General features: G+C 57.5%; 3 protein-coding genes and 1 non-coding gene across 4 annotated transcripts; 3 read left to right on the forward strand and 1 right to left on the reverse strand.

Annotated features, from left to right (window-relative positions):
* The first annotated feature begins 33 nt into the window (after nt 1-33).
* LOC138730312 (ras-related protein Rab-42-like) lies at nt 34-2,503 on the forward strand. Its single transcript, XM_069875391.1, has 2 exons — nt 34-916; nt 1,873-2,503. Exons 1-2 carry the CDS (start codon nt 450-452, stop codon nt 2,279-2,281), a joined length of 876 nt encoding a protein of 291 aa, XP_069731492.1. The 5' UTR covers nt 34-449; the 3' UTR covers nt 2,282-2,503.
* A 481-nt stretch (nt 2,504-2,984) lies between these two features.
* LOC138730316 (ras-related protein Rab-39B-like) lies at nt 2,985-4,354 on the forward strand. The gene is made up of 2 exons (XM_069875397.1): nt 2,985-3,268; nt 3,837-4,354. Exons 1-2 carry the CDS (start codon nt 3,054-3,056, stop codon nt 4,273-4,275), a joined length of 654 nt encoding a protein of 217 aa, XP_069731498.1. The 5' UTR covers nt 2,985-3,053; the 3' UTR covers nt 4,276-4,354.
* A 464-nt stretch (nt 4,355-4,818) lies between these two features.
* On the reverse strand, nt 4,819-11,274 carry TAF12 (TATA-box binding protein associated factor 12). Its single transcript, XM_069875037.1, has 6 exons — nt 11,209-11,274; nt 7,854-8,105; nt 6,837-6,914; nt 6,289-6,403; nt 6,077-6,165; nt 4,819-5,279 (listed from the first exon to the last, which is right to left on the reverse strand). Exons 2-6 carry the CDS (start codon nt 8,019-8,021, stop codon nt 5,244-5,246), a joined length of 486 nt encoding a protein of 161 aa, XP_069731138.1. The 5' UTR covers nt 8,022-8,105; nt 11,209-11,274; the 3' UTR covers nt 4,819-5,243.
* Nucleotides 11,275-11,584: 310 nt separating this feature from the next.
* Nucleotides 11,585-11,711, forward strand: LOC138730424 (U11 spliceosomal RNA). The gene has a single exon (XR_011339021.1). It is a non-coding gene; the product is annotated as a U11 spliceosomal RNA (small nuclear RNA).
* Nucleotides 11,712-11,829: the final 118 nt, after the last annotated feature.

Raw genomic sequence — 11,829 nt, forward strand, 5'->3', positions numbered from 1 at the left:
TCTCTACAACTACCTGAGAGGACGTTGTGGAGAGGAGGGAGCTGGGCTCTTCTCCCAAGGGATAGGGGACAGGACGAGAGGGAATGGCCTCAAGCTCCACCAGGGGAGGGTCAGGCTGGACATTAGGATGAAATTTTTCACAGAAAGGGTCATTGAGCAGTGGCAGAGGCTGCCCAGGGAGGGGGTTGAGTCCCCTTCCCTGGAGGGGTTTAAGGGACGGGTGGACGAGGTGCTAAGGGCTGTGGTTTAGTGTTTGATAGGAATGGTTGGACTCGATGATCCGGTGAGTCTCTTCCAACCTGGTGATTCTATGATTCAATAGCTCTTTCCCCACCCCGAGCTCATCCCTCCTGGCTCTCCCAGGGTTTTGGCTTCCCAGCAGCGTTTGGACCCCAAGCGTCTGTCTGTCCCCGCCTCTGTCACCCAATCCGGGCGGTGGGACAGAGCTGATGCCAAACAACATCCTGGGGCCAGGAGGACAAGGACGCAGCTTCTCCCTCCTCCTCCGCCCTGGGACGCTTTGTTTGTCTGTCCAGGTGACTGCGAGGCCTGAACCGTCCCCGTGTCCCCAGGGAAGGTGCTGCGGGGTGGGGACGAGGGTGGAGGCACATGGCCAGGATCCAGCCAGCTCCAGAGTGGTGAATCGGACGCCGGCAATGGGGACGGAGAGGGAACCATCGTGGGAACCATCGCAGGACCCCGACGCGCTGGGACACTACCAATTCCGCATCATCGTGCTGGGGGACGCGGCGGTGGGGAAATCCTCGCTGCTGCGCTGCTTCGCGGAGGGTCCGGTGGGGGTGGCCGCCCCTGGCCCCACCGTTGGCGTGGAATTCTACAGCCGCACCGTCCCGCTGCCGCCCACCGGCAAGGCCAAGCTGCAGCTGTGGGACACGGCCGGCCAGGAGAGGTTCAGGTGAGGTGGGCGTGGGGACCCCAGCGCCCAGCTGAAGCGTCCCTTGCACCCCAGGGTGGGGGTAAAATCCCTGCCTGGGCGTGTGGGGCCACGCGGTGATGGATGCTGGGACAGGGACGCGTCGAGGGCGGGTGGAACCTTGTGCTGAGCTTGCAGCAAAGCCAGAGGTGGGTTTTAGGGGGGCAGCCAAGGAGCAAGGCCGGTTCCCAGCTCTGGGGTGCTGGTTCCAGGGTGCTGGTGGGCTGGGTGATCTCCTTCCTGATCGAGTCACGCTGGATCCAGAGCTTTGGGAGCGTGAACGAGGCTCAAACGGGGCGTGAAGGGCTGGGTGCTCTGCCCCCATTGCTCAGAGCCTCACCCCAGGATGAGGCTGGGGGTGCCCCATGCCTGCTCCTCCACACCCACTCCACCCCAAACTAGGGAGGAGGAGGGTCCCCGAAATCCCTATAGAACCCCTCAGGCTGGGGGCAGGTGCTGAGCAGGAAAAGGGGGTGCAAATCATAGAATCATCGAATCACCAGGTTCTCATGCACCCGTCCCTTAAACCCCTCCAGGGAAGGTGACTCAACCCCCTCCCTGGGCAGCCTCTGCCACTGCCCAATGACCCTTTCTGTGAAAAATTTTTTCCTAATGTCCAGCCTGAACCTCCCCTGGTGGAGCTTGAGGCCATTCCCTCTCGTCCTGTCCCCTGTCCCTTGGGAGAAGAGCCCAGCTCCCTCCTCTCCACAACCTCCTTTCAGGGAGTTGGAGAGAGCAATGAGGTCTCCCCTCAGCCTCCTCTTCTCCAGGCTAAACACCCCCAGCTCTCTCAGCCGCTCCTCGTAAGGCCTGTTCTCCACCCCCTTGGTCCAGGCCTATCTCCTCATCCTTCTCCCAAACATCCAGCTGAGACCTGAAATCCCCTAAACCGCATTGTGGGGAAGTGGGAGCCCCCTAACTTTTCCTTCTGTGCCCAGGTCCATCACCAGATCCTTCTACCGGAGCGCGGCGGGGGTGCTGCTGGTCTTCGACCTCACCAACCGCGCGTCCTTCGAGCACGTCCCCGACTGGTACCATGAAGCTGCCGGCGACCGGCCTCCGGCCTTCGTCCTGGTGGGTCACAAGTGCGACCTGGCAGCCGAGCGAGCCGTGTCGGCAGAGGAGGCCGGGCACCTGGCGGCCACGCTGGGCATGGCCTTCGTGGAGACCTCGACTCATGGCAACCTCAACGTGGAGTTGGCTTTCCAGACGCTGGCGAGGGGCATCCAGCAGGCGCTGGGCCGCGGGGAGGTCACCCCTCCCCGTGGTGGCATCAGGCTCATCCCCAGCCAGAGCCACCGGCCGCGCCCAGCACGAGGGAAGCCCCGAGGACGCTGCCAGTGTTGATGGGGACTGGGGAGACCTTCCACCCATGGAGATGTTTCTCCATCCCTTGAGGCTGGGGGTGATGGGTTTCTCTCAAGCCTGAATTTGAGGGCTCTGAAAAAAATCATCATTTTCCTTCAGGAATGGTTTTAATAAACCTTTTCCATGCTCAGTAAAGGTTGTGCTGAGCACCTGGGAGGGACGCGCTGCCGGGTTCAACCCGTGGCATGGAGGATGCTCTGCTTTGGGGTTATCATATCATAGAATCACAGAATCACCAGGTTGGAAGAGACCCACCGGATCATCGAGTCCAACCATTCCCATCAATCACTAACCCATGTCCCTCAGCACCTCGTCCACCCGTCCCTTAAACCCCTCCAGGGAAGGTGACTCAACCCCCTCCCTGGGCAGCCTCGGACACTGCCCAATGACCCTTTCCAGGAAATTTTTTTTCCTAATGTCCAGCCTGACCCTCCCCTGGTGGAGCTTGAGGCCATTCCCTCTCGTCCTGTCCCCTGTCCCTTGGGAGAAGAGCCCAGCTCCCTCCTCTCCACAACCTCCTTTCAGGGAGTTGGAGAGAGCAATGAGGTCTCCCCTCAGCCTCCTCTTCTCCAGGCTGAGCACCCCCAGCTCTCTCAGCCGCTCCCCTTGGGAAAACAGGACCAGGCATCTCTGAGGGCTTCCAGCTGGATGGAGCAGAGAGAAAAGGGAGGTGGGAACGCCTCCTGGGTGGAGGAGCGGAGGCACCCGTCGTACCTGCCCGTACACGCGCCGGCAGCCGTTGGAGGTGCGGATGGAGCCGCGGTGGCAGTTCCAGTTCCGGGTGATCATGCTGGGGGACTCGACGGTGGGCAAGTCCTCGCTGCTGCGACGTTACACCGAGGGCGTCTTCTTGGACGCCGTCAACCAGACGGTGGGAGTGGATTTCTACGTCCAGTTCGTGGAGCTGGAGCCGGGGCTGAGGGTGAAGCTGCAGTTCTGGGACACGGCCGGGCAGGAGCGATTCAGGTGGGTCTGGGAGCAGCGAGGGAGTCAGGTACCCCCTGGGTTTGGGATGCTGGGGGGATGGGAGCCCAGGGCCAGGGAGGTCCTGGAGATGTTTCCATCAGTTCCACCAGGGGTGAGGAATCACGGTGGCAGGCGGCAGGGGCCCAGATGGTCCAAGTCCCCAGGGAAAACAGCCCTTTGGGATCCTTGTGAGCCCTCTCTCCAGCTCCAAGGGGGTTATGAGATACCTCAAGCACCTCTCTGCCCCACCAGGCTGGGGGAAAGAAGCTGGGAGCCCTCTGGGAGTTGGACAAAGCAGCTTCCCCAGCTCAGCTCCCCGGAGCCCTCTCACCCCACCACCAGGGCTGCTGGGAACGGGATAGCGCGGGGGGACATGGCTGCAGGGGACAGGAGAGCTCCAGGATGAGCTTGGGAGCTGTGGCTGCAAGGAAGGGAAGAGCTTTGATGACCATGCAGCGACAGAGCCACCTGGACCACTGGCTGATGCATCCAAAGGGACGATTCTCCAAGGTGCCGGTCACAGGAGGCGTCCCAGGGGCTGCTCACCTCGCTTCTCTCCGTGTCCCAGGTCCGTGACTCGCTCCTACTACCGCAACTCAGCGGGGGCCATGCTGCTCTTCGACCTCACCAACCGCTCGTCCTTCGAGAGCGTCCGGCAGTGGCACCAGGAGGTGACCGACACCATCCAGCCCTTCCGCATGGTCTTCTTGCTGGTGGGACACAAGAGCGACCTGGGAGGGCAGCGGCGGGTGGGCAGGAAGGAGGCTGAGAAGCTGGCGGCCTCGCTGGGGGCTCAGTACATCGAGACCTCGGCCAAGGACGCCAGCAACGTGGTGCAAGCGTTCCAGATGTTGACCTTGGCCATCTACCAGGCACTGCAGACGGGGCGGTTGGCTCCCACCGAGGCCTGGGACGGGGTGAAGAGCAGCGTCCCGCTGCCCCTGCTGCTCAAGGCTGGGGGGCCGGGGAAGGAAGAGGAGAAGAAGAAGAAGAGATGCTCGTGCTAGAGGTGGAGCTGGGGCGCGCTCGGCTCTGCAGGAGGGGAGGCAGGGACGGAGCAGCAAGGGACTGCAAGGGAGCATTAAACACCCGCTGCTCAGCCCTCGGTCTGCGGTGTTTTCCTGGGGAAGGGTGGAATTCCCTGGCAGGATGGGACAGAGGTGAGTGTCACCCCCCCCGTTGAATTTTCCTCTCCCTGATCTCCTCTCCACAAGGCTGTCCCCGGCCCCTAGAGAGGATGCGTGTCCTCTCTGCTCGGTGAGGTCTCATGCGAGATCAGACTTGGGCTGAAACCCCTTCTGGTGCCTGGACACGCTCCCCAGGGCTGAATGTCCAAGCAACGGGGAAACCGCTCGCCCTGGGCTGGATACAAGGCAGGTGAGGCACCTGCCCAGCCCTGGGAGCCGAGTTTTTCCACTCCCTTCAACCCCCAGGACAGATCAGCCCCAACTACAACAGCACCACAGGCAGAAAGCAGGCAAGGGGCAGGTTATCCTCTGCACTTGCAACCCCTCAGCACCATGTTTGAAGAGCACAAGGCTGTGCCATGCTTTTAGCTTAATAATTTCTTTATTCATGTAAAACAAATGCAAGTATTTATATAAACACTGACATTACAAAGTACTGGAGCAGGTAGGGGCAGGAAGGAGGAAACAAAAACCTCTACAGATGCTTCTAATACTGTCCCACACAAGATCAAACGCTCTGTCCCTCGGGATAATCACGGATACGATAAACCACTTCCAAGTCACAAATAAAAGTCTTTGTTTTGAGATACGTTGTGCTCTGAGGGAGATGAGGAAAGGGGCGTAGAATGTTTTTGGCAGATCTCCTCATACAGTCAGATATTGCTGCACCGTTAATAAAAAATATATGCTTCTCTGTAAAGCATTAAAAAAAATATCCCATGGATGGCATCGCGGAGAGGCAGATACCCCAAAACGCACCGGCGTCTTCTCCTGGCTCTTCCCAGGGGCTATTTCTTGGTTGTTTTGCGAATCAGTGCCATTCTCTGTAAGAAGAAAGAGAAAAACGTGGGAAGCCAAACACCTCCGGCAAGGCAAACTGCAAAACAAGCCGCAGCCGAGCAAGAACAAGGTCTCCCGGGTTCTCCGGGAACACCGCCTGACTTGTTTCCACACAGGTCTTTCAAGTCTGTTTGAATCTTAATGGGGTCTCAGGCTGGAGCCAGAAGAAAAGGAAGAGCCTGCTCCTCTCCTGGCCACCCGGGGCTGGTGAGGAAAACACTGAGGGGCGATAGGATTAACACCACCCAGGATCAAACCCCACTTCGAGGTCTCCTCTGTGCTCAGCAGCTTCAGGAGGGCAGATACAATATCACCCACAGCCCTGGGAGCTTGAGCCACAGCACATCAGAGCCCTGTGCCTCACCTGGAACACCCAGAGTGGCTCAAAGGGCTACACCAACATTGACCCCCCAAGGCTGGGAATGGATTTTCCAGCAAAGCAGAGGAGCTGGCAGCATTTTCAGTCCCTCCTGCACAAAGAGGCAGCTGACATGGCCCCATCTGCAGCGCTGGGAAGGTTTTTAGCCTTTCCAAGCTGGGCTGCCCCTCAGCCAGCGAGCACTGCCGATTTCCTTAAGGCACAGCCAGTGCTGCACCAGATAGAGGAGTCGGAGCAACCTCCATCCTCTCTGCACCAAACAGAAAGGAGACTCTGGAAGTTATTTTAAGTCCAAAACACTTGGAAGAGGCTACAAATTCATGTCGTGCCAGGAATCAAAGACCATCCTCCCCATATCATGCTTCTACCACGCGATTCTTTGTGCTCCTGAGGGCTCCTGACCTGTTTGTGAGCTTCTGTAGTGCAGGCTTTTTTGTAGGGCCTGATTTCTTCAGAACCAAAGCCCGGGATCCACATGTTCCACTGACGCTCTGGAAGAGAAGAGTGCAGGTCATCTGGTTCTGCCCCAACCACCTACCACGAGAGCGGCCTCAGCATCATGAACCAGCAGCCGCCGGGAGCTCAGCTCTCAGGTGAAGGGAAAAACCACTCACCGAGATGTAACTGGACGTCTTTCACCTCCAGGGTGTTTGACTTGCGATGCCGCGCGAGCTGGCAGGCGGCCGTCACCACGCTCTCTATGAAATCGTCAGCGATCTGCAACAGCATCTGCAGCAGAACAAGGACAATCACCAAAACGCAGCTGAAATTAGGCAGAGAGGATGAAAACAAAGCAGCAGAAGCTGGTGCTGCAAAGGTGTTTGCTAGAATTGCTGTTCTAAACCCCCTCTCAACACTGAGATACAGAGACACCGATGACTGAAGGCCACAGCGAACATAAGAATAGGGCAGCGTGATGTGAACCAACCCTCCCTGGAGGGATGGTTGAACCTCACCTTCCCTGGAGGGGTTTAAGGGTCGGGTGGATGAGGTGCTGAGGGACATGGGTTAGTGATTGGTGGGAATGGTTGGACTCGATGATCCGGTGGGTCTCTTCCAACCTGGTGATTCTGTGATTCCCTCCCTTGGGAAAAAGGCCCCTGCTCTGCAACAAATCCCAGACAAGCTCTTTCTGCAGCCCCTGTCGCGGGCTGGTACCTACTTCTTCCACATCTTCATCCAGCTGCTCATTTGGATCCACCTCGCGCACCAGGTCCTGCAATTTCTTCTTGGTTAAAACCTGTGCGTGCGGGAGAAGAGGAAGGATTCACTGCCCAGGCAGCACAGCCACAGGGCTCCCCCACTGCCCTGAGGCACACGCGTTGACACAGCGTTATCAGTTCAGGAATGGCAGTGATAAGAAAGATCAGGTGTTAAGGAGTTGTTTTCAAGCAGCAGTGGTTGCTCTGCACACAAAGGGGAGGGCAGGAGGCCAGGATAAATAAGTTTCCTGCACTAAACTGGCACTAAAAGGCTGCTGGCTGAAGCAGGGCTGCTGGCAGGAGGGGACAAAGACAAAAGGAGAAGTTTTAAGAGACAGACAGCAAATACAAACAATGTGTCAGTGACTATATTTGTGCACAGAGCACACAGGAAGCGTTTCCACGGCTCTAGTGCTTATCAGCTTTAGTGTTTCCAATGGAAAACAGAGATACGCAAGTACGGGGTTGTTCTAGGGCAGAAGCCAGGACCCTTGCAGCAGGAATCTTAAGTTTCATAGGGTACGAATGCATGTTAGCCCACGGATCTGCCAGCCTGGAGAGGTGGCTGAGCAGCACCAGCAGAAGTTTTTGCCCTTCCTGGTACCCTTACACCAAGGGTGGAACATGCTGTGTGTGTGTCTGAGCACTCAGACACTTCCCAGCGGAGCCGGCAAGTTCGCAGCTCCCAGCAGAGACGTCCAAAGACCCCAGAGAGGTGCAGGCTACAAACCTGAACTTCCATTTCTCCCATCTAAACTACATTTTAAAAAGAATTTCCCAATATACATTTTCCTGAGACTGAAAGAAAACCCATCAGAGGGAAAGGAATACACGAAGACGTTTGCTCAGCACTGGAAACTGCTCAAAGGTCTCCCCGCAGCCTTCTCTTCTCCAGGCTGAACAACCCCAACTCTCTCAGCCTGGCCTCGAACGGGATGTGCTCCAGCCCTCGGATCATCTCCACAGCCCTAAATTACCTGGTTGCCTTCGGGACTGAGCCGCCCTCCCGTGCTGGGTGTCCCGGGCATCTTGGCCACGGTGGTGCTGTTGGCCATGGAGCTCTGCGGCGGAGTGCTGGCTGGTTCCGGCTTTATTGAGGAGAAGTTGGAGAGGTTGATCAAGGTAGATGGGCCAAACTGGTTCATAATCTGTTGGGCTTTAGCTTTTAGATCATAAAGCTTATCTAAGTCTTGCTTCTTCTTGGGGTTGTGGGGACCCAAACCAATCAGCTGGAAAGGAAACGGAAGACACAGTTAAACAGAAGGAATTCAACGAGGCAATTCTGTCTTTGTCCAGAGTAAAACGTGGTATCCTAGCGGCACCCAGAGGTTTGTAGAATCATAAAATCATAGAATAACCAGGTTGGAAGAGACCCACCGGATCATCGAGTCCAACCATTCCCATCAATCACTAACCCATGTCCCTCAGCACCTCGTCCACCCGTCCCTTAAACCCCTCCAGGGAAGGTGAATCAACCTCTGTAGATGATAAAGTCTCTCTACACACAGCAAGAAGGGAGGAGCAGTGTTTAGAAGAGAAAACATTCCCTAGAATATGAGGTTTACCAGGAGAAGCAGAGCATCTGCAGGCTCCAAAGCAGCACTGACCCCCTGCTTGTTCCGAACCCTGTGTGTGACCTCCCCACGCCCTCTCCAAACACATCTCACGGGGACCACAAACAGCGCTGAGGAAGAGATCAGCCAGAGAAGATTTAACTAAAGGACGTGGCAGTGTTTGAGCCTCCATCTCCCTCGTTTCTGGCAACGCCGCGCTCCAGGCCTGACCAACAACGATCTCATGATGACAGCGGAGGGTTCGGAGGCACAAGGATGGGCGCGGTGATAAAGAAACCCGCGTGCACATCACCTGCTCCTCCCACAGTGGGGCCCGACAGCCCCAGCAATGCTAGCCAGGCTGTTAATGGTGAACCACAAGTGGTTTGTAGCAGCTTAACAGGTTACTTGGATCTTCCAAGCTCGCCCTCCAGTGCCTGAAGGTATTGGCTACCAAGCTAACACACAGACCGGCAACTCCAACATCACACGACTGGAAGGCTCCAAACCCCACGCTCGGCGAAGCGGAGCTCTCTCTGCACTACACCGCGAAAAGAAGCTTGTCCAAACCCTTCGCCTGCCTCCCCACAGCCGCTGTGGGCAGTGGCAACGGCACAAATGGGCATTTAATGAAGAGTTTGATGTCAAAGCCCCGTGCCCAGTGGCTGCAGAAGCTGCTGATCGGCCCAGGGACAGGATCAGCAGCTGTGGGGAGCACAAGGCTTGCTTACGTCCAGAGGGAAGGAGTGTGTTTAAACAGCTTCGCAGCGCTGGCATCCAAAGCGATGAATGCAGCGCCTGCTACTCAAGCTACACACAAGATTTGTGAGTTCAGGTTAATTCAGACCAAGACACAAACCAGAAATCACGCAGGAGGGCTCGGAAGTGGCTGCTTTAGTGCTTCACTCCACAGCACACGCATGCACGGCTGCCCCTACGGACACAGAGCCCTCTTAGGAGAGGTTCTAACCCCAAGACAGCTTCTGCAACTCCAGGAATACCAGATATTTTCCGTATCACCCTTTCTATCGTAAGAGCACGAGAGGAAGCGCTGTCCTCACCACATCACGGGAGGTTTTCTCTGTTGGAGCTGCCGGCAGGAACAGGTCTGGGGCCTGCAATTAGCACCCCTGCCCTGCTGTAACTCGTTAGCAGCATTACAGCTGTAATCAAAGTCACCATTAGAGCTAAATGATTCCCTAGAGAGCTTGAAGCTTTTCTACTTCTTTAAATACCTCACCAAGTGGTTAAGGAGCTTCACAAAGGCCTGGCTGGTCCCAGTGCCTTGGAGAGAGCGCAGAAAGCACCTGGGTTTGGCTTCAATTATTATTAATTACTATAATTATAAATGTGAGACAGGGTCCCCTTTGCTATAGGAGGGAGTATTAATTAATCAGATGCCTCAGTGAGCAGGGAAGGAACGTGGAGGCCTCTTTGCTCAGTGTGTTTATGGGATGCTAAAGGAATTCACACCAGCGAGGAGGGAAGGAACAAGGATGCCTCTTCTCCCTCAGGTAGGTGAAAGGGATGCTGAAGGAACGCCCTGGCTAACTAGGAAGGAACAAGGAGGTCTCTTCCTCCCTCTGGGTGGGTTTATAGGATGTGGAAAGCCTTCCCCACTTAGCAGGGAAGGAACACGGAGGCCTCTTCCCCTTCTTCAGCGGGTTTATGGGATGCTGGAGGAATTTGCTGGCTAATAGGGAAGGAATGAGGAAGCATCCTCTTGTCCCTGGGTGAGTTTATAGGATGCTAAAGGCATTCCCTGGCTAAGAGGGAAGGGACAAGAAGACCTTTTCTCCCCCCAAGGTGGGTTTATGGGATGCTGAAGGACGTCCCCAGCTAATGGGGAAAAAACAAGGACACCTCTTCTCCCCCCCCAGGTGGGTTTATGGGATGCTGAAGGATATTCCCTGTTAACAGGGAAAGCACAAGGACACCTCTCCCCGAGTGGGTTTATGGGATGGTGAAGGATGTCCCCAGCTACTGAGGCAAGCTTCTTCTCCTCCCTGGGTGGGTTTATGGGATGCAGAAGACATCCGCAGCTAATCAGGAAGGCACAAGGATGCCTCTTCTCCCCCCGAGGTGGGTTTATAGGATGCTGAAGGATGTCCCCAGCTAACAGAGGAAGCACTAGGCTGCCTCTTCTCTCCCCGGGTGGGTTTATGGGATGCTGAAGGATGCCCCCAGCTACTGAGGCAAGCTTCTTCTCCTCCCTGGGTGGATTTATGGGATGCTGAAGGATGCCCCCAGCTAACAGAGGAAGCACCAGGATGCCTCTTCTCTCCCCGGGTGGGTTTATGGGATGCTGAAGCAACTCCCTTGCTAACGGGGAAGGTGCAGGGATGTCTCTTCTTCCCCCGGTGGCATTATAAGATGCCCAGGGGCGATTCCAACCTCCCACCCTCCTCGGTGCCGCTTCCAGCTTCGCGTGTCACCCCCGAAGCGCCGACCCCCGGTTTCTGGGGAGGCGGCAGCTCCACACACGCAGCTCCCCAAGCTTTTCTTGCAGCCCCGGTCCCCGGCCCGAACGGGCCCTCCCCGCCCCGAACCCTCCCTCGGGATGAGCCGGGCCCACCGACAACCCCCTCCCCGGGCCCGCGGGATTCGCCCCTCGGGCACCGGAGCCGCACACGGGCGGGGTCAGACACCGGCTGCGGGCCCCGGGAGCGCGGGGCAGGGGCCTCCGCTCTGTTTTCGGGATGCGGAGGCCCGTTCGAAGCAGCCAGAGCCCCTCAGGCCGGGACCGGGGGCCGATCTACCCCCTCCGCGCCGCCCGTACCTCCCCATGACCCGGCGCTCCCTCCGCCGCGCGCCCCGAGCGCTTCCGGGGCCCCGCCCCCCCGCCGCCGGAAGTGCTCCCGCCGCCGGAAGTGCCGCCTCCGCTCAGCCAACCGGGAGCGAGCTCTCCCGCGCGCGCGCGCTCGAGTCTCCCTTCCCGGCGTGCCCCGCGCGATTTGCATCTCGGGCGGGTCGCTCGGTTTGGGCGAAAATGAGGTATTTTGGGGGAGAAAGCCAGGTAAAACGGGAGAAGGCGTGGCTAAAACGGTGGGGGAAAGGAGAAAGAAATGAGAATGGCGTCGCGCGAAGAGAGGCCTCGCCGTGATATAGAAGGCACTCGAGCGCTTTCCGTATGCGGCGGGGCGAGGCGGAGCCTTAAAAAGGGCTTCTGCCGTGCGTGGCACGGGGGGGCTTCGGCCGCCCTCGCGGAATCGACATCAAGAGATTTCGGAAGCACAATTTTTGTGGGAGGGGTCGCTGGTAACCGCTTGTTCCGGCGCCCCGGGTGGTGTGAACGGCAGAGGAGATAAGGGGTGGTAGTTGGGGTGTCTTTAGAGACTTGGAGAGGAGAGAGCTCAGGGAGACCTCAGAGTACCATCCAGCAGTGAAAAGGGGATCCAGG

The sequence above is a fragment of the Phaenicophaeus curvirostris genome, chromosome 23 (genome assembly GCF_032191515.1).
Source record: "Phaenicophaeus curvirostris isolate KB17595 chromosome 23, BPBGC_Pcur_1.0, whole genome shotgun sequence".
Classification (NCBI taxonomy): Eukaryota; Metazoa; Chordata; class Aves; order Cuculiformes; family Cuculidae; genus Phaenicophaeus; species Phaenicophaeus curvirostris.